The sequence below is a fragment of the Theropithecus gelada genome, chromosome 10 (genome assembly GCF_003255815.1).
Source record: "Theropithecus gelada isolate Dixy chromosome 10, Tgel_1.0, whole genome shotgun sequence".
Classification (NCBI taxonomy): Eukaryota; Metazoa; Chordata; class Mammalia; order Primates; family Cercopithecidae; genus Theropithecus; species Theropithecus gelada.
The window spans coordinates 17,505,653-17,527,118 of NC_037678.1; the positions used below are offsets into that span (position 1 = coordinate 17,505,653).

General features: G+C 43.0%; 1 protein-coding gene and 1 pseudogene across 3 annotated transcripts in view; one reads left to right on the forward strand and one right to left on the reverse strand.

Moving 5' to 3' along the window:
• SYN3 (synapsin III) overlaps positions 1 to 21,466 on the forward strand; it is a 548,825-nt gene that overhangs the window by 41,409 nt on the left and 485,950 nt on the right. For both annotated transcript variants that reach the window (XM_025398719.1, XM_025398718.1), the window contains exon 2: positions 11,804 to 12,276. In XM_025398719.1, the coding sequence (XP_025254504.1) occupies positions 11,966 to 12,276 (311 nt within the window). In that variant the 5' untranslated portion in view covers positions 11,804 to 11,965. The remainder of the gene's footprint in view (positions 1 to 11,803; positions 12,277 to 21,466) is intronic.
• LOC112632755 lies at positions 1,206 to 2,711 on the reverse strand (annotated as a pseudogene). The gene is made up of 2 exons (XR_003121440.1): positions 2,667 to 2,711; positions 1,206 to 2,146 (listed from the first exon to the last, which is right to left on the reverse strand). The product of XR_003121440.1 is annotated as an electron transfer flavoprotein regulatory factor 1-like (transcript).

The window sequence follows — 21,466 nt, forward strand, 5'->3', positions numbered from 1 at the left end:
TTTTTTACACTAACAACAAACTAACTGCTAAGGAACTTAAGAAATCAATTTCATTCACAATAGCACCAAAAAATGAAATGCTTAGGAGTAAATTTTACCAAGGAGGTGAAAGATCTTCATACTGGAAACTACAAAACATTGGTGAAAGAAATTGTAAGTGACACAAATAAATGGAAAGGTATCCCGTGTTCATGGATTGGAAGAATTATATGTCCGTACTACCCAAAATGATTTGCAGATTCAATGCAATCCCTATCAAAATTCCAATGTTACTTTTCATGGAAATAAAAAAAATCCTAAAATTTGTATAGAACCACAAAAGAATCTGAATAGTCAAAGCAATCTTGAGAAAAAAGAAGAAAGCTGGAGGCACTTGAAATCTATTACAAAGCTATAGTAATCAAAACAACATGGTACTGACAAGGACACAATGACTGATAGAACAGCAAAGAGATCCCAGAAATAAACTCACACACTCAATTGAAATAAACTCAATTGAAATTTGACTAAGGTGACAAGAACACGCAATGGAGACAAGACAGTCTCTTCATAAGTGATGTTGGGAAAATTGAATATCCATAGGCAGAGTGAAGTTGGACCCTTATCTCACATCATACAAAAAAAATCAACTCAAAATGGATAAAGACTTAAATATAATACCTGAAACTATAAAACTACTAAAAGAAAACAAAGGGGGAAAGTTCCATGACATTGGTCTGGGCAATTATTTCTTGGACATTGTCCAAGTGTTTCCAAAAGCACAGGCAACAAAAGCAAAAATAAACAAGTGGAATTGCATGAAACTAAAAAGTTTCCGCACAGCAAAGCAGCAATAAATAAAGATGCAACCCAGAGACTGGGAGAAAACATTTGCAAACCATACATCTGATAAGGGGCTAATATCCAAAATATATAAGGAATTCAAACAACTCTATAACAAGAAAACAAATAACCCAGTCAAAAAATGGGCAAGGAAACCAAATAGACATTTCTCAAAAGAAGACATACAAGTGGCTAACAGATACATAAAAAAATGCTCATTATTACTAATCATCAGGGAAAAGCAAATTAAAACCATAATGAGAACTCACCTCACACCTGGTAGAATGGCTATTATCAGAAAGATGTTAGATACAAGTGTTGGAGACAGCGTAAAGAAACGGGAAAACTTGTGCACCATGGGTTGGAATGTAAATTTTTTTGTCTTTAGGATAAAATAATAGAATAACATTATTTACTTCCTTTTTATCAAAGAAGTTAATTGATACGCAATAGGAGACTTGGTTTCAGGCCCAAAGGTAGCAGCAGCAACATTAATAATGGAAATAATTGAATGGTTATGTGTGTAATGCCTGTCACCAGCAGGCTATTTCAAGCTCAGCAGTAATGACTCCATACATATTATTATTTCTATAACTACATTTAAATCATTACCAGGAACTGCTTGTTTTATAGTGAACCTTGAATATGTGCTGTTAATGTACCAAATTGGGGGAAAAAATAAGGGATTAATTTCAAAAGTTCAAAGAAACAAGTATGTAAGAAATTATTTTGCCTATTAAATGTTTAGTAAATGGCATTCTCTTGTCAGTAAAATGGAGAAATAAGCTAAAAATAATTGGCTAAGTCCTATTAAGTTATAGGATTAAATGTATTATATTTTCATTCAAAATTGGATGCTCATTAATTTATAATCGGTAGTATAGCTAAATTGCTATCTTTGTATAAAAATTGAGCATAAAGTTGCTGATAAATCTCTCAGTAAGAACAGAAGTTGAAACCTATTTAGTTCAGCAGGGCAGCTCAAGGATTTATTTACACAAGATGTATATCTTCCCATTTTAAGTTAGAATTATTTTACAATATCTGGTATACATAAACAGCTGGCCCTGGTTGTCAGCTACATTAAAGTAGTAATGATCAATTAGTTTTGTTGGTATCTGAATAATAGCGTTGTTTCATAGCTTTGTATTTCCTAATGAAGTCTAAGGCTTCTAGCTTTCATTACCAATTCGCCCTGTGCAGTAAGTTCTTTGCTCTTCTCTGGATTCTTCATGTCTTTGTTTTCAAGGAAAATGTTCTTCAAACGCCTTTAAAAATCGCATGGTCCTTTTGGATAGTCTCGTCCAAGATACAGCAGATTTTTTTTTTTTTTTTTGAGGCGGAGTCTCGCTCTGTCGCCCAGGCTGGAGGGCAGTGGCCGGATCTCAGCTCACTGCAAGCTCCGCCTCCCGAGTTTACGCCATTCTCGTGCCTCAGCCTCCCGAGTAGCTGGGACTACAGGCGCCCGCCACCTCGCCCGGCTAGTTTTTTGTATATTTTAGTAGAGACGGGGTTTCACCGTGTTAGCCAGGATGGTCTCGATCTCCTGACCTCGTGATCCGCCCGTCTCGGCCTCCCAAAGTGCTGGGATTACAGGCTTGAGCTACCGCGCCTGGCCTTTTTTTTTTTTTTTTTTTTTTTTGAGAGAGCGTCTTGCTCTGCGCCCAGGCTGGAGTGCAGCGGCGCCATCTCGGCTCACTGCAACCTCCGCCTCCCGGGTTCACGCCACTCTCCTGCCTCAGCCTCCCGAGTAGCTGGGAGTACAGGCGCCCACCAGCAGGCCCGGCTAATTTTTTTTGTATTTTTAGTGGAGACAGGGTTTCATCAAGATACAGCAGATTTTTATAAAGATTTAATACTTCTCCTCTGAAAGAGTTGGCCATTTTCATTTATCATGTAAATTATCCACCTTTATGCATAACGTACTTTGCCTCCAGACCCCAGGATCCCGGAAACGGAACAAAACTCCCCGGCGGCGGCACTCACGCACTTTCCGGCACGCCGGAGCCCGGAGCCGTAAAAGCCTCGACCGTTTCTATGACTCTGTCCGTGGACTGCGAAGCTGGCGTTTTTGAGACGGAGTTACGCTTTTCTTACCCAGGCTGGAGTGCAATTGTGCGGTCTCAGCTCACTGCAACCTCCGCCTCCTGGGTTCAAGCGATTCTCCTGCCTCAGCCTCCCGAGTCGCTGGGACTACAGGCACGTGCCACCACGCCTGGCTAATTTTATATTTTTAGTAGAGACGGGGTTTCTCCATGTTGGTCAGGCTGCTCTGGAACTCCGGCCCTCAGGTGATCCGCCCACCTCGGCCTCCTAAAGTGCTGGGATTACAGGCGTGAGCCACCCCGTAAAAAAAGTGCTGGGATTACAGGCGTGAGCCACCCCGTCTGGCGGGAATGTAAATTAATATGGCCATTACGGAAAATGGTATGGAAGGTCCTCAGAAAACTAAAAATAGAACTACCATGTGATCCAGCCATCCCACTTCCAGGTATGTATTCAAATAAATTGAAATCAATATATCAGAGATATCTGCACTTCCATATTCATTGCAGCATTATACCCAGTAGCAAAGATATGGAACCAGACTAGGTGCCCATCATCAGATGAATGGATAAAGTAAATGTGGTATATATACACGCCATGGAATACTATTCAGCCTTAAAAGGAGGGGGAAGCTAGGGCCCAGTGGCTTATGCCTGTAATCCCAGCACTTTGGGGTTCAAAGCAGGAGAATTGCTTGAGGCCAGGAGCTCGAGACCAGCCTAGGCAACATAGCACCTCCCGCTCCCCGAATTTTTTTTTTTTTTTTTTTTTAAACTAGCTGGTTATCTTAGTACAGGTCTGTAGTCGCAGTTACCCTGGAGGCTGAGGTGGGAGGGTCATTTAATCATGGGAGGTTGAGGTTGCAGTGAGCTATGATCGCACCACTGCACTGCAGCCTGGGCAACAGAGTGATACCCTATCTAAAACACACAAAAAAAGGAGGGGAAAATTCTGTTACTTGCTACAACATGGGTGAACTTGAAGAACATTATGCTGAGTGAGATAAGCCAGGGACAGAAAGACAAATACCACATGATCTCACTTGTAAGTGGCATCTAAAACCATTAAACTCATAGAAGTTGAGAGTAGAATAGTGGTTGCCTAAGGCTGGAGAGGGGGCTGAATGGGGAAAGGGGACATGTCGGTCAGAGAGTACAAAGTTTCAGTTATGAGAGATAAGCTGTTGTGATCTTTTGCACAGAATAATGCGTTGTAAATAATGCATTGTAAATAATGCATTGTATATTTCAAAACTGCTAAAAGAGTAGATTTTAAATGTTTTTTTTTTTTTTTTTTTTGAGACGGAGTCTCGCTCTGTCACCCAGGCTGGAGTGCAGTGGCCGGATCTCAGCTCACTGCAAGCTCCGTCTCCCGGGTTCCCGCCATTCTCCTGCCTCAGCCTCCCGAGTAGCTGGGACTACAGGCGCCCGCCACCTCGCCCGGCTAGTTTTTTTTTTTTTTTTGTATTTTTTAGTAGAGACGGGGTTTCACCGTGTTAGCCAGGATGGTCTCGATCTCCTGACCTCATGATCCACCCGCCTCGGCCTCCCAAAGTGCTGGGATTACAGGCTTGAGCCACCGCGCCCGGCCGATTTTAAATGTTTTTTTCCACAGAAAATGATAAGTATGTGAGATGATAGATTTGTTGATTAGCTTGACTTAATCATTCCACAATGTAAACATAGCAAAACATTACAGAAATATATATAATTATTGCTTGTCAATTTAAAGTGAAATTTTTAAAAGTAACCTTCTCAGAGAGGTCTTCCCTAACCATCCTCTCTGCAGAAGTCCTGCCCCAAGTCAATTTTGATGACCACACTCTGTGTATTCCTTATGTGCACTTACCCCAAACCATAAATGTTTGTTTGCATGTTCACGATTGGCCTTCTTTTGCCATCCTATAAGTTCTACTGGCGCCCCTAGTAGGCAGAAGTTACCCGAGAAGCCTTTGACTAACATTGGAGTAGGTTAAAAGATTACAAGAGGTGATTCTTTTCAAAATCAGGGAATTCCTACCAATGAAAGGTTGACCAGAGTTCCTGAAGAAAGAATTGTTAAATAAACTCTTAAGATTCCTTCAACCCTAACATTTTGTTAACTTTTCTGTCTGGTATTTGAAAAATGTAAGAGGCTCAGTTCCAGTAATGATTCCGTAGCCTGTGTTGGACTAAACCTCTCACAGATGATAATGATAAACTTTGGACAAAACATTTCAAGCGATTTGAGGTTGCTGGAGAAAAACAAAAAAATAGGATGTGGACAGGATTTGACCCTTGAGAGAAGGAAACCACACCTACTTAGTGAAATATACATTTAGGTGGCTCTTCCCAGGCTACCTGGCATGGAGCAGCTGGAACTAAAGTGGAGAACTGCAGCTTTGCTGGTTTGACACATCAGTGGTCAGAGTATAAGCTCACAGAGTGGCTGGAAAATGAGGACATCGAAAGAGATGCCCCAGGTCCATGCGCCCACTAGGATCAACTGACACCTCTGTTGAACCTTTGGTGGGTCTGTCTCTCAGCCCACATCTGCTTTTCATTCCTGCCCACAGTTGTTGAGCATGGATGGAAGCACTGCCCAATAAACTTCCTGCTTGCAAGTGACCAAGGGAGTGTCAGCTACCTGGGGGATTGGACTTGAAAACAATCTAAGTAATATTTGCAGAGCATTACACCCAACAACCGCAAAATACGCGTTCTTTCCAAGTGCATCTGGAACGTTCATGAAGATAGAAAGATAGACTGTATTGAACCATACAATTAATCTTTTTTTTTTTTCTTGAGACAGAGTGTTGCTCTGTCCCCTAGGCTGGAGTGCAGTGGCGCAATGTTGGCTCACTACAAGCTCTGCTTTCCAGGTTCACACCATTCTCCTGCCTCAGCCTCCCCAGTAACTGGGACTACAGGCGCCAGCCATCATGCCCGGCTAATTTTTTTTGTATTTTTAGTAGAGACGGGGCTTCACCGTGTTAGCCAAGATGGTCTTGATATCCTGACTTCGTTATCTGCCCGCTCGGCCTCCCAAAGTGCTAGGATTATAGGCGTGAGCCACCGGACCCGGCAAAATTAATCTTGATGAATGGCAAAGGTTTAAAAGCTTATAGACTATGTTCACGAATCACAAATGATTTATATTAAAAGCGTTAACATGACAATAATTAAAAAGCACTGAAATTTGAAAATTAAATGCATGTTTTAGTAATACATGGGTCAGAAAATTATAAGGGATATACAGAATAATGTGAAATGAATGATAATGAAAATTCAACATGTCAGAATTTCTGGGAAGGAAGCACATTGCTTTAAATACTTTTACTGGCTAAAAAAAGGGTTTAAAATTAATGATCTGTGTTCCCAGCTCAAGACTCTAGAAAACAGAACAGCAAATTAAACTTAAACCAAAAGTAAGGAGAAGAAAGTAAGTAATAAAAAACAGAAATAAGTGAAATAGAAAACAAACAATGGAGAAGTTGAAAAGGCTGCAAGTTGGTGCCCTGAAAGAGTAATACAATTTATAAATTCTTAGCAACATGGATCAGCCAAAAAGAGAGAAAAAGCAAATTACCAATATCAGGAATATCAGGAGGAATCATAAGATCCTACAGAAAGGATATATTATGAACAACTTTATTGCCAGTAAGTATCACAACCAAGATGAAATGGACAAAATGCTCGAAATCCCATATTGTCAAAATTGAGATAAAAACAAAAGATGAATAGCTTTATAAAGGAGAGTCAATTCATCATTAAAAACTTTCCCACAAAGAAAAACCAACCCCAGATGGTGTCACTGTTGAATTCTGCCAATAATTTAAGAAAAAAACCCACAATATTACACAGACTCTTTTGGAAAATAGAAAAGGAGGGACTATTTCCCAATCTATTTTGTGAGGTTAACATTACACTGATACCAAAACCTAGCAAAGACATTGCCAAAACATAAAACTACAGACCAATGTTTTTGTCATGAACATAGACACAAAAATAGCAAAATGTTAACAGATTGAATCCACCAATATATAAAAAGGGTAATACACTATCATCAAGTGGGATTTATCCCAGGAATGCAAGTTTGGTTTAACATTTAAAAATCAATCAATGTAATTTACCACATTGTTAAGCAAATAAATGGTTTCAAAAACACATAATCCTCTCAATACATTTAGTAAATCACTTGGCAAATTCAACTCCCATTCATGATAAAAACTCTCATCCAAATAATAATAAAGGGAACTGCCTGAATCTAGTAATTTACCAAAAAACCTACAGTTAACACCACATTAATGGTGAGATACTGAGTGTTTTTCCCCTAAGATTAGGAACAAAGTAAGGTGTGTTCAATATTGGACTTTTCTGTTTTCATGATTTCTGTTCAATATTGGAGGCCCTAGCTAGGACAATCAGATAAGGGAAATTAGTAAAAGTCATTTAGATTGGAAAGAAAGAAGTAAAGATATCTCGCTTTGTAGATTACGTGATTATTTAAGTAGAAAGTATTAAGGAATCTATAAACAACTAGTAGCAACAACACTTGAATTTAGCATGTCGATATATTGAAAATAATATTATACTGGCAGCAAACAAATGGAAAGTGAAACTTAGAAAACAGTGTCATTTTAAAAACATGCAAAAAACCCCCAAACAAAATAGGAATAAATTTAGCAAAGTGTATGCAAGATCTCTATATTGAAAATCACGAAAAACTTTCTGAATATAGTGGTCCACTGTGTTCATAAAGCAGAAAAACCAATATTGTTCAGTGACAATTCTGCTCAGTCTGTGCAATCTTGAACAATATTCCAACAGACTTTTTCATAAAAGTTGATTTTAAAATGCATATGAAAATAAGACCTAAGATACTTAAGACAATCTTAAGACAGAAAATTTAGGTGGGAGGACTCACTTTACCTGATTTTAAAACTTTCTGGAAAGCCATAGCAATCAATAAATATAAGAATAGATCAATGGAGTGTATTAAACAGTCCAGAAGTAGACCCACACATGTACAGCCAGTTGGTGCCAACAAGGCCACCAAAGCAATTCAATGGGAGAAAAATACTTTCATAAATGGTGCTGGCAACCTGGATAAATGAACGGGGGTGAAAAGGAACTTCATACTCTATTTCATATCACTCAAAAATCAAGTTTAGATGGATCCCCGACCTCAATAGAAAAGGTAGAACTATAAAGCTTCTATAAGACGTTACAGAACGGTATGACTGTGATCTTGGGGTAGGCAGATTTTTTTTTCTATCGTTTTTTGAGATGGAGTTTCGCTCATGTCCAGGCTGGAGTGCAATGGCGCGACCCTGGCTCACTGCAACCTGCACCTCCTGGGTTCAAGTGATTCTCCTGTCTCAGCCTCCCAAGTAGCTGGGATTACAGGCATGCGCCACCATGCCTGGCTAATTTTGTATTTTTAGTAGAGATGGGTTTCGCCATGTTGGTCAGTCTGGTCTTAAACATCCGACCTCAGGTGATCCATCCACTTCAGCCTCCCAAAGTGCTGGGATTACAGGTGTGAGCCCCCACACCTGGCCTGGCAGAGATTTTTAAGAACAGATACAGGAACACCATAAATGAAAAATTTGATAAATTCGGTTTCATAAAAATAAAAGTTTCTGACCGGGCACAGTGACTCATGCCTGTAATCCCAGCACTTTGGGAGGCCGAGGTGGGCGGATCAACTGAGGTTGGGAGTTCGCAACCAGTCTGACCAACATGGAGAAACCCCATCTCTACTAAAAATACAAAAGTAGCCAGGTCTGGTGGTGCATGCCTGTAATGCCAGCTACTCGGGAGGCTGAGGCAGGAGATTCGCTTGAACCCAGGAGACAGAGTTTGTGGTGAGCTGAGATCGTGCCATTGCACTCCAGCCTGGGCAACGAGAGCAAAACTCCGTCTGAAACAAAAAAAAAAATAATAAAAATAAAAGTTTCTGTTTATCAAAACATCTGCAGATATGTATAATAGACTTTATATATGTATATATATTTATATTACATACATATATGTATGTGTGTGTTTAGATACATATATATGAAAGAATATGTAAAGTATTCCCAATACCAGTGTGATCTCATCCTATGGTATGATTTTTTTTCTTATTGGGATTCTTTTATCTCAAATAATTCACTTTTTTAAGAGTTGTTTTATTCTGCCATACTTCTGCTCATGAAGGAAATGAAGTAGCAAGCCACAGAATGGTAGAAGATGTTTAGAATGTACGTGTCTGGCAAAGGACTTGTATCTAGAATATATAAAGAACTCCTACAAATCAAAAATAAAAAGATAAACAACTTGCCTTTTAGAAGTGGGCCAAAGATTTGAATAGATACTCCACAAAAGAAGATATGTCACTGGCCAGTAAACCTGTGAAACTTGTTCAGTCTCATTAAATATCAGACAAAATAAATTTAAAACACAATAGGGTACTGTGCTACACCCACTAGAACGGGTAAGATGAAAAAGACAACAACCAAATGTGAAAAAGGATGTGGAGGAATGGGAATTCTCAAATGGAGTGTGCAAAATCAAACAACCATTATGGGAAACTTTTTGACAGTTTCTTATTAAGTTAGACATACACTTACCCCATGACCCAACAAATTAACTCCTGGGTATTTCCTCAAAGAAAAGATCTACTTCTCAATCTGTCTATCCATCCATCCATTCATCATCTATCTTATCTCCACAAAAAGACTTAAATAAAAATTTCTTGCAGCAATTTATTCATAATTCCTGAAAACTGGAAACATTTCAAATTTTATTTTTCTTTTCTTTTTCCTTTCTTTTTCTTTTCTCTCTCTCTCTCTCTTTTTTTTTTTTTTTTTTTTTGAGATAAAGTCTCACTCTGTCACCCAGGCTGGAGTGCAGTGGCGTAATTTTGGCTCACTGCAACCTCCACCTCCTGGGTACGAGCGATTCTCATGCCTCAGCCTCCCAAGTAGCTGGGCGTACAGGTGCACACCACCACACCCAGCTTTTTTTTTTTTTTTTTTTTTTTAATTATTTTTATTTTTAGTAGAGAGGGGGTTTTGCCATGTTGGCCAGGCTGGTCTCAGACTCCTGGCTTCAGGTGATCTGCTGAAGCTTCCCAAAGTTCTGGGATTCCAGGTGTGAGCCACCATGCCTGACCTCAAATTTTCATCAACAGGAGAACAGAGTAGCAATTTGTGGTTTGTCCATCCATTAGAATGATATTCAGCGATTTTAAAAATAGAATGACTGCTATACAACATATTGCATCTAAGAACCATTGAGGGAAGCAGTTATTAACAAAAGCATAATATATTTGATTACTTTATATGAAGCTCAAGAACAGATAAAATTAATAAATGGTGACATGCATCAGAAGAGTTTGCCTATTAGGGGGTATGGATGGACTACAAGGGGCACAAAAGAACTTTCTAAGGTAATAGAAATATAATAAACATTATACCAGTATATATATTTATCAAAACTCAAAGAAGTATATACCTAAGAACTGTGCATTTCAATCTTAAGTAAATTTTACTACAATAAAAATACTGGCTGGGCACAGTGACTCACGCCTGTGATCCCAGCACTTTGGGAGGCCAAAGCAGGCAGATTACTTGAGGCCAGGAGTTTGAGACCAGCCTGGCCAACATGATGAAACCTCATCTCTACTAAAAATACAATAATTAGCTGGGTGTGGTGGTAGGTGCGTGTAATTCCAGCTACTTGGGAGGCTGAGGCAGGAGAATCTCTCGAATCTGGGAGGTACAGGTTGCAGTGAACCAAGATCATGCCGCTGCACTCCAGCATGGGTGACAAAGTGAGACCCTGTTTCAAAAAAAAAAAAAATGTATATAATAATCTTAACAAAAAATATAAAGTCTAATGGTTTAAATACTCATTGTTCTCAGTGGGATGTTTTGATCTCAAATGAACAGTGTGGGTTGTTTTTCACTTATTCTGTTTAGAAAAGCAATGGATGTGTATATTATCTGCTTCTGCTGACATAACAAAATACCATAGGCTGGGTGGGTTAAACAACAGATACTTATTTCTCACAGTTCTGGAGGCTGGGAAGTCCAAGGTCAGGGTGTCAGCTCTGCCTGGTTCTGGTGAGGGCCCTCTCCTAGTTTGCAGATGGCTGCCTTTTACCTTCGCTTTCACATAGTGCAGGGAAAGCAGGCTCTCTGGCATCCTTTCTTATAAGGGCTGTGCTTCCATCGCGTGGGGGACACCCTAATGACCCCACTAACCATAATTACCTCCCAAAGGGCTCAATTCCAAAGCATCATATTCAGCATTATCTTCAACATATAAGTTTGGTGAGGTGGGGGGCAGGCCAGTCCATAGTAATAAGCATTCTAAAAAATTTGAAAAATATAAGTAAGTGGAAAGAAAAAGAAAAAAAGTCATGTACTTGCATTACCAAAATATAATCACTGTTAACACTTTGATTTCTTTTATTTCCAAAGTTTTATTCTTTCAACTTGTACATCTTTGTAGTCATTTGGTTCCTATAATTTTGAATCATTATCTTTTAAACTTGTCATTAAAACACGAAATTGTTTCTGTTACCAAAATCCCTTCTTCAAGACACCTTTAAAAATAGCCACAAAAGGTTCATTGAGTAACTGTGCTGTAGTTGACTTATTCGTTAAACCGTGGTTGAATGTTGAGATACTTCCCGGTATTTTGCTAGTGTAAATAACCTGTGATTAACATATTTGTGCATGAAGCTTTTTCTGTAACTTAGAATCTTTCTTTGCAATCTAATTCCAGAAAATGGAAACTGTAGGCTAAAAAGCTATCCTCCTAATACATGTAGCCAAATTCCTTTCCAGAAGGATGTCCTAATTTACATTGCCACCTGCAGTGGGGCGGGAAAGTGCTGTATCTGTTTGCTTTTAAGGGGGTGGAGGTCGTTTCCACTTATGTATTTGTTGGCTTATTTCCAGCAGGTAAACAAAGGCAGCTAAAGCTGACTGCTGGTTGTGCAAAATCCCCCCGGCTCTTCTGGCTGAAGTCCTACCACTCCCTGTACCTGGCAGCAGCCTGTCCTCTGGGCCTCACCTACACACGTCCGGGTAGGAGCCAGTCATCTCCATCCATCCACAGCCATGAATTTCCTCCGGCGACGTCTCTCTGACAGCAGCTTCGTGGCCAACCTGCCTAATGGCTATATGACAGACCTGCAGCGCCCAGATAGCTCCACCAGCTCACCTGCTTCCCCGGCCATGGAGAGGAGGCACCCCCAGCCCCTGGCTGCCTCCTTCTCCTCTCCAGGATCCAGCCTTTTTAGCTCCCTCTCCAGTGCCATGAAGCAGGCCCCTCAGGCCACCTCAGGACTGATGGAGCCTCCAGGTCCCTCCACGCCCATTGTTCAAAGACCCAGGATCCTGTTGGTGATCGATGATGCCCATACAGACTGGTAAGCAGGAATTTGCAAGTTCTACTGCCTTCTGGGGCAAGAGAGGAGTGGGGATTATCTCATCTCTTGGGGAAATAGAAGGGGAGCGCTATGAGAGGCTCAGGTGCTATCAGCGCCTGGCTGGAGAGAAGGAAACTAACATGTACCAAGTGGCTGCTGCATGCTAGGCCCACAGCACCTACTCAGTGCCACTTTCTCTTCTAACAGCTTTATATTTACGGGTCCACAGTCTCTCGCCTGCAAATCCCAAATCCAACACACTCTGGAAACTAGAAAATATTTTGCAATTCTTTTGGTAGCAAAGCCTAATCTGCAGGAAAGCGAGGCTGTAATTATACTAAGTGTGTTTGTTCATATGATTTGCTGCAAGCATCTGAATGTGTTTGATATGGAGCATAGTTCAGAGCCTGCTGGAAGTGTTGTATAAAATATGGTATATTCACCATATTACCTTCCTAAAAATGGAAAACTTTTAAAATCTGAAATACATCTGGTGGTACTTGCCAGATTAACCTGTCAGCCTCAGCCACCCTCCTTCCATAAAATGAGCTTATTATGAGGATAAAAGAAAGCAATACAAGTCCACAGTCCTTATCCCAGACCCTTGGGATCAGAGTGCCTGAGTGTGCATCTCAGCTCTTCCAGATACTGGCAGTCTGGCTCCAGAGCCTGTCTTCTGAACACCAAAGGTGGGCAGAAGTGACCACTGCCAGCCTCTTCTCAGGCAGTGCCCCCTAGCTGGTAAGTTCCACAGTGGCAGAGACCTGACACCTGTGTCAAGATCACTGTAGCAGTGATTCACCAGGTAGTTTACTGAGCACTGATTCGGTGCCAGGCATAGCTGAGATGCATGGGTATAGTAGGGAACAGGCTCCTTCTTATGTGGAGCTGCATTTGGAGAGTAAGTCTCTATCCCAGCTGTTAGGTACTCAGAGGTGATAAATGTTATCAGTCTAGCTGGAGACATAGAAATCGCAGTTCAGGCGGGGTGCGGTGGCTCACGCCTGTAATCCCAGCATTTTGGGAGGTCGAGGCGGGCGGATCATGAGGTCAGGAGATCGAGACCATCCTGGCTAACATGGTGAAACCCCGTCTCTACTAAAAATACAAAAAATTAGCCAGGCATGGTGGCGGGCGCTTGTAGTCCCAGCTACTGGGGAGGCTGAGGCAGGAGAATGGTGTGAACCTGGGAGGCAGAGCTTGCAGTGAGCTGAGATTGCGCCACTGCACTCCAGCCCGGGAGACAGCGAGACTCTGTCTCAAAAAAAAAGAAATTGCAGATCAAGGGGTAAGCCCAAACATGGAGATGGAAGCATTGCATCCAGAGCAGAGGAATACATGGATGGGAACCAGAAATGTCTGACAGTGGACACGTGCATGGCCTTTGGGATGGAGAACAGGGTTGCATGTGCATGTCTCCAAAGGTGACCACGTAGTAGGTGTATTAGTCTGTTCTCATACTGCCTAAAGAACTGCCTGAGACTGGGTAATTAATAAAGGAAAGTGGTTTAATTGACTCACAGTTCCACATGGCTGGGGAGGCCTCATGAAACTTACAATCATAGTGGAAGGCACCTCTTCACAGGGTGGCAGAAGAGAGAATGAATGAGTGCCAAGCGAAGGGGGAAGCCCCATATAAAATGATCAGCTCTTGTGAGAACTCACTCACTGCCATGAGAACACCAACATGGGGGTAACCGCCCCCGGGATTCAAATTACCTCCCTCTGGATCCCTCCCATCACACATGGGGATTATGGGAACTACAATTCAAGATGAAATTTGGGTGGGTACACAGCCAAACCATATCATTCCACCCCGGCCACTCCCAAATCTCACATTTCAAAACGCAATCATGCCTTCCTAACAGTTCCCCGAAGTCTTATTCCAGCATTAACCCAAAAGTCCAAGTCCAAAATCTCACCTGAGACAAGGCAAATCCCTTCCTCTTAGAAGCCTGTAAAATCAAAAGCAAGTTAGTTACTTCCTAGATCCAATGGAGGTATAGGCATTGGGTAAATACACGCATTCCAAATGGGAGAAATTGGCCAAATCAAAGGGGCTACAGGCCCCATGCAAATCTGACATCTAGTGAGGCAGTAATTAAATCCTAAAGCTCTGAAATAATCTCCATTGACTCCATGTCTCACATCCACGTAATACTGACACAAGAGGTGGGCTCCCTCGACCTTGGATAGTTCCATCCCTATAGCTTTGCAGGGTACAGCTCCCACTCCCAGCTGCTTTCACGGGCTGGCATTGCGTGTCTTTTCCAGGCTCACAGTGTGAGCTGTCAGTGGATCTACGATTCTGGGGTCTGGAGTACAGTGGCCCTCTTCTCACAGCTCCACTAGGCAGTGCCCTAGTAGGGACTCTGTGTGAGGGCTCCAACCCCACATTTCCCTTCCCCACTGCCCCAGCAGAGGTTCTCAATGAGGGCCCAACCGCTGCAGCAAACTTCTGGCTGGACACTCAAGTGTTTCCATATATCTTCTGAAATCTAGGCAGAGGTTCCCAAACCTGAGTACTTGATTTCTATGCATCTGCAGGTCCAGCACCACGTGGAAGCTGCCAAGGCTTGGGGCTTATACCCTCTGAAGCAACAGCCTCAGCTGTACCTTGACCTCTTTCAGCCAAGCTGAAGTGGCTGGGACATAGGCACCAAGTCTTGAGACTGCACACAGGAGCGGGGGCCCTGGACCCAGCTCATGAAACCATTCTTCCCTCCTAGACCTTCTGGCATGTGATTGGAGGGGCTGCCTGCAAGGTCTCTGACATGCCCTAGAGACATTTTCCCCATTGTCTTGGTGATAAACATTTGGCTCCTTGTTACTTCTGCAAATTTCTGCAGTGGGCTTGAATTTCTTCCCAGCAAATGGATTTTTCTTTTCTATCACATTGTCAGGCTGCAAGTTTTTCAAACTTTTATGCTCTGCTTCCTCTTGAATGTTTTGCTGCTTAGAAATTTCTTCTGCCAGATACCCTAAATCATCTCTCTCAAGTTCAAAGTTCCACAGATCTCTAGGGCAGGGGCAAAATGCTGCCAGTCTCTTTGCATAGCAAGAGCTACCTTTACTCCAGTTCCCAACAAGTTTTTCATCTCCATCTGAGACCACCTCAACCTGGACTTCATTATCCATATCACTATCAGAATTTTGGTCAAAACCATTCAACAAGTCTCTAGGAAGTTTCAAACTTTCCCACGTCTGCCTGTCTTCTGAGCCCTCCAAGCCTCTAGAAAGTTCCAAACTTTCCCATATTTTCCTGTCTTCTTCTGAGCCCTCCAAACTGTTCCAGCCTCTGCCTGTCATCCAGTTCCAAAGTCAGTTACACATTTTTGGGTATCTTTACAGAAGCATCCCACTCTCTGGGGTACCAATTTGCTTTATTAGTCCATTCTCACACTGCTATAAATAATTACCTGAGAGTGGGTAATTTATAAAGGAAAACAGGTTTAATTGACTCACAGTTCCACATAGCTGGGGAGGCCTCAGGAAACTTACAATCATGGTAGAAGCCACCTCTTCACAGGGCAGCAGGAGAGAGAATGAATGAGTGCCAAGTGAAGGGGGAAGCCGCTTATAAAACCATCAGCTCTTGTGAGAACTCATTGTCACAAGAGCAGCAGCTTGGGGGTAACTACCTCCATGATTCAGTTACCTCCCACTGAGTCCCTCCCACAACACATGGAGATTATGGGAACTACAATTTAAGATGAGATTTGGGTGGGTACACAGTCAAACTGTATCAGTAGGTACCAAGTAACATGTATTAACTGAATAAATGAATGTATCCCATTCATTAAATGTGCCAGATGCTCTGTTAGTCCAATGTGTATGTATATACGCACATTCACTCCTTGAGACGTTAACAGGTTGGGAATGATTAAACCTATGCCTCGCTATTTATAGTTTTGTGTTTTTGGTTTTTTTTTGAGATGGAGTCTCGCTCTGTTGTCCAGGCTGGAGTGCAGTTTCACGATCTCAGCTTACTGCAACCTCCACCTCCCGGGTTCAAGTGATTCTCCTGCCTCAGCCTCCCGACTAGCTGGGACTACAGGCAGCCACCACCACGCCCGGGTAATTTTTTTGTATTTTTAGTAGAGACGAAGTTTCACCATGTTAGCCAGGGGGGTCTTGATCTCCTGACCTCGTGATCCGCCCACCTCGGCCTCCCAAAGTGCTGGGATTACATGCGTGCGCCACCGCACCTGGTGCTCTTTATAGTTTTTAATGCATACTCTATATAAAGTCAACATTAAAGTATGTTCAGCAGATTCAGACGTCAGTCTCCACTTTCCTGCTCAGAAATTGCTTCTTCTTAACTGGAGTGGTTGTGTGAATCACCTGTGTTCCAATCCCATGTGAATCATCTTAGGTGTTGCTGCTTGCTTAAGGGCATTTATCATGAAACTTTGTTTGTCTCTGCTTATGTGTTTATGTAAAGCATCACTATTAGGCTCTGAGCTTAGGGGTTGATATCTGCCGGGGTGTTGCTTTTAGGCCCTCTGCCCTGAACAATGCCTATCTGCTTGGTAGTCAGAATGCCTACATGGCCCTTGAAGTTTTCTATCTCTCTTGAACCCAACATTTGACTTTGATTTTGAGTGTTCTCTGCTGGCTGTGTTATCCCTGGCTCAGCTGTTTGTCAGGGAAGTTACATCTTTGCGTGGAGGTTGATCTTAATAAATGGCAGTACGGTGCAGTGGTTAAGAATACAGACATCAGAGCTAGGCTATCTGGGTTCAAATTCCATCTCTACTCTGAAGTAACTATATGACCTTTGTAAGTTACTGCACCTAAATGGGAATAATGATAGTACCTATGTCGTAGAGTTAATATATGTAAGTGGAGTTAAGATCTGAGTTAGTATAACAGTGCATAGGATGTGCCTGGTAGACAGTAAGTACTGCATAAGTGTGTATTATTATTGCAGACTATCGTGATCCTTCCTGTGCAACATTAATCATCTTAACAGTAGCCCCTTGTAGGCATGCCTGTTTAATTTCTTCATGCCAAATATGCTGGGCAGTCAGGATTAGGATTTATCCCATTGTACTATTTATTTAACCCGTTCGTCTGTTGGTTACTCTTCTCGTGGGTCCTAGGTGATAAAGTTGGGTCTTATTAATCTCTGTCCCTCCAGTGTCCATGTGGTGTATAGTAGGGTAGGGAAATAGTGAATGAGGTTGAAATGCAATGAATGGCCTCCGCCATAACATTTAAATTTTGATTTTGCTGTTCAGTCTGTCTAATCCATAGGAAGGACCAGTGGGTGAATTTTAGGCTATGTGCACGGCGGGGGACACAGCTTTGGTCAGAGGAATTTTTCCCAATGTATTTCAATCATACGTCCTATGCCCACACTTTAATTAGGACTTGACAATCTTAGGTTTATGGTGTTCTTGCCCCTCAGTGGGTGAAAAAGGGGAGAAGAAACTAAGATTCATTAACTCACCTGGCAGTTGGCTCTGCAATTATTAGACATTTGTGACAGAGACTTCCTACTGCCAACATACCAGCTTCCCCTACAGAACTCCATCCTAGATTTTTCATGAACTTGTTAACCTCTCTGAATCTCAATACCTTCCTGGCTTTCTCCAAATTGATGCTGGCTGCCTTAGAGTCTCAGTCCTGCCCTGAAGAATCCCGGAAAAATGCCTGTCCCCTGCCACCAGGAGCGGCCAGCAGGTGGCGGGGCAGCTCCGCATTGCCTGGGCGGTTCTGCAGAGCCTCCATGCCTCTGGGTCAGCCCCCTCTCCAGCCCCTCGTGCACTGTGTGAGTGGTCTCCCAGGGGAGGAAGTGGTTAAAGGGACGAAGCCAGCTCACAGGCCCCCTTCTTTCCCCTTTCAGATGATAATGAGAAGGAGAGGAACTGCAGTCTGGACAGACAGTGAGCCCATCCCCACCCCAACAGGAACGATGATGATGCTGCCCCTTTTTCTACCCTTCTCATCTCTTCTCAGGAAGACAGACATTTCTCTGTCTTCCCATTCCTGGTCCAGGGCCTTCCAGTAGAATCAGGTTTCGTTGTGGACAGGTCGGGGAGTTGCAGGATACCACTGTCCCCCACCTGATGTGTCCAGCTTGTGGACTCTGAGCCAGCCTGGGTCCCCTGAGGACGATCCAAAACCTGGCCAGTGACCTGGAGAAAGACCTTTCATCTTCAGGAGAAATAGAGGGTCACAAAGCCATCTTTGCTGGGAGAACTCATGGCCAGGCATGTAAAGATACTCTCTCCTGTTGGGGGTGTCTGAGGAGACGAGCCTGGTTAGGCTAGCCCGGCTCCGGGTAGGTCTGAACTAAAGGTGATACTCTTCTCTGGGATGGTGGGGGACAATCAGCAGTTTGTTTGTTTGTTTGTTTGTTTTTAAATGAGATGGGGTTTCACTGTGTTGCCTAGGCTTGTCTTGAACTCCTGGGCTGAAGCGATCCTCCCACCTTGGCCTCCCAAAGTGCTGAGATTACAGGTGTGAACCACCGTGCCCGGCCTGATCTGTCGGTTTTGAGAACCACAAGGGAAAGGAGAATTATAATTAATTGATGTCAAACTCAGTTCTCTTCAGCCCCGCTGCCACTCCACTGCTTCTCTTGCCTAGAATTTTCCAGCAGCTTCACTGGTCTGAAGCCTCCCATCTTGAGTTCACCTCCTGGTTACCTTCCATGTGACCACCCGAGGGTCGTCTTTCTGAAACACAAATCTGACCAGTTTCACTTTGCTTCTGCCTGCCCCCTCCCCATGCATCTCCTTTTATTAATATAATCCTGTGGTGGGGGAATCGTTGCCCTCAAAGTCAAAGTCATAAGCATGCCTGCCCTGCTCTCCCTCTAGTTCTGCCTCCAGCTCTGCTTCCTGTGCTATTACTGTTTGTTTTTATTTTGTTTTATGTTTGTTTTTTAGAGACAGAGTCTCACTGTGTTGCCTAGGCTGGAGTGCAGTGGTGCAATCTTGGCTCACTGCAACGTCCGCCTCCGGGGTTCAAGCGATTCTTGTGCCCCAGCCTCCTGGGTATCTGGGATTACAGGCACGGGCCACCACACCCAGCTAATTTTTGTATTTTTAGTAGAGACGGGGTTTTACCATGTTGGCCAGGTTGATCTCGAACTCCTGACCTCAAGTGATCTGCCTGCCTTGGCCTCCCAGAGTGCTGGGATTATAGATGTGAGCCACCGTGCCTGGCCCTGTGCTGTTTATTCTGCAGGAAGAGTAAACAGCTTGTAGTTCTCAAACACACCTTTTCGCCTTAGTACATTCTGTTCCCTGTTACCTGGAATACCCTTCCCTATCTTGTACACCTGGCCAGTTTCCATTCATGTTTGAAATCCTGCTCAGGTGTCCCCTCTTCTGAGAAGTCTTCCTTGACGCCCCCCACCCTGCAGTGTTAATATTGACCTCCCTCGAGTAACTTAAAACATACTTCCTTGTGCTGTGGGCACACATACCACACTGTATCTGTATTATTATTATTTTTATTATTTTTTGAGATGAAGTCTCGCTCTGTCGCCCAGGTTGGAGTGCAGTGGCGTGATCTCTGCCCACTGCAAGTTTTGTCTCCCAGGTTCACACCATCCTCCTGCCTCAGCCTCTGGAGTAGCTGGGACTACACACGCCCACCACCATACCCGGCTAATTTTTTGTATTTTTAGTAGAGACGAGATTTCACCGTGTTAGCTAGGATGGTCTCGATCTCCTGACCTCGTGATCCACCCGCCTCGACCTCCCAAAGTACTGGGATTACAGGCGTGAGCCACTGCGCCCGGCCTGTATCTGTATTATAATCATCTCTTCTGCAAGAACAAGGCCTGTCTCTTACTCTTCTTAATATTCCTGGAGCTCAACACACAGTAACTGTTCAGTTATCATACGTCATTGCCCTACCCTAGTCCAAGCAGGATAACTTGTACTGTGCATAATGGAGTCTGAAACTCACCTCACCTTAGGGATCAGTAACACAGAACACCCGGTGGAAGAATTTCTATTTTTATTCACCTCTGTATAAAATCTTGACTCTTTACTTACCAGGATGCCAGAGTCACTGTAAGGCTGCTATTTGAAATTATTTTTAAAAAGGGGGATGGAGGGACTTTTTTTTTTTTTTAAACTATTCTTATAGAATGTACCAGAACCCCAGGTTTGATTTTCAAAATCAAAACCTTTAACATGACCCAAAAAATAAAAAAGACAGGTGGAGCTGGTGTACCTCCCCGCCCTCAGTTTATCCTACAAGGTCTCTGGAGCCTGGATAGAATGGGGAGGAGGGGTGTTGGGGGAGCGGTGAATAGAAGCTGTTCCTCCCCAGCTCACTGCAGTCCTCCCTGGGTGGCCTCTGGAGCCCTGGCTCTCCCGTCCTCTTACTCTGCTGGTAGCCTTTTTCTCAGAATATCTGCTATTCCATTTCCACAATGATCTATTGTTATCTTCGCTTTTATTGCTCACCCTTCCCGATGGTTTCTTTTTTCTTTTATTTGTTGGGTAAGAAATAAAAAGGGTGTCCTTGGTTTGAAACCCTCCGAAACCCTCCCCAGCTACCATCCATTTGGTGGAGGAGTATCAGACTACACCTTCCTACTAAACAAGGATTAATGATACCCATTGTTAAGCACCATGTGCATTTCTAGATATTCCAAGAGTTATTACGCTGTATGGTCATCACCTGTGTGCCCTTCAGCACTACCTGCCCACCCACTTCTACATGGTGTCTATTTGCCCATGCCTAGAACAGGGCAGATAATAGGTACGTAGGAAATGCCTGTTGACTGAATGAGGAATTTGGGAGGTGATGTGTTACTGGCAATGACAAGGTTGGGGGTGTGACAATGCAACTGAGGAATGACATTGGTGGCATTCTTAAAATTCTATTTTTCCCTCTCACCTTGACTCAGTGCAGCTGAAAATCACATTGGCTGTTGCGGGAGCGTTTACACTGTGGAAATTGGCAAATGCTAGAAAGCAGGGCTTTTTGTTCCCCCATCCAGAGAACTGGTTGTTAAGTATTTGCCAATGAGCAGGAGTTGACTGTTGGCTCATTTAAAGGTGAGGGGGGCAGAGCGTAGAGAAACCATGCACCTGCTCAAGGAGACAGAAGGGGGGCTGGGCTGGAACTTGAACTGGGCTAACTTCGTGAAAGGAATTTCTGATGGTGCTACTCTCCTGCTGACCACTGCTACTGCTTCAGTGTGTGGCACGAGATA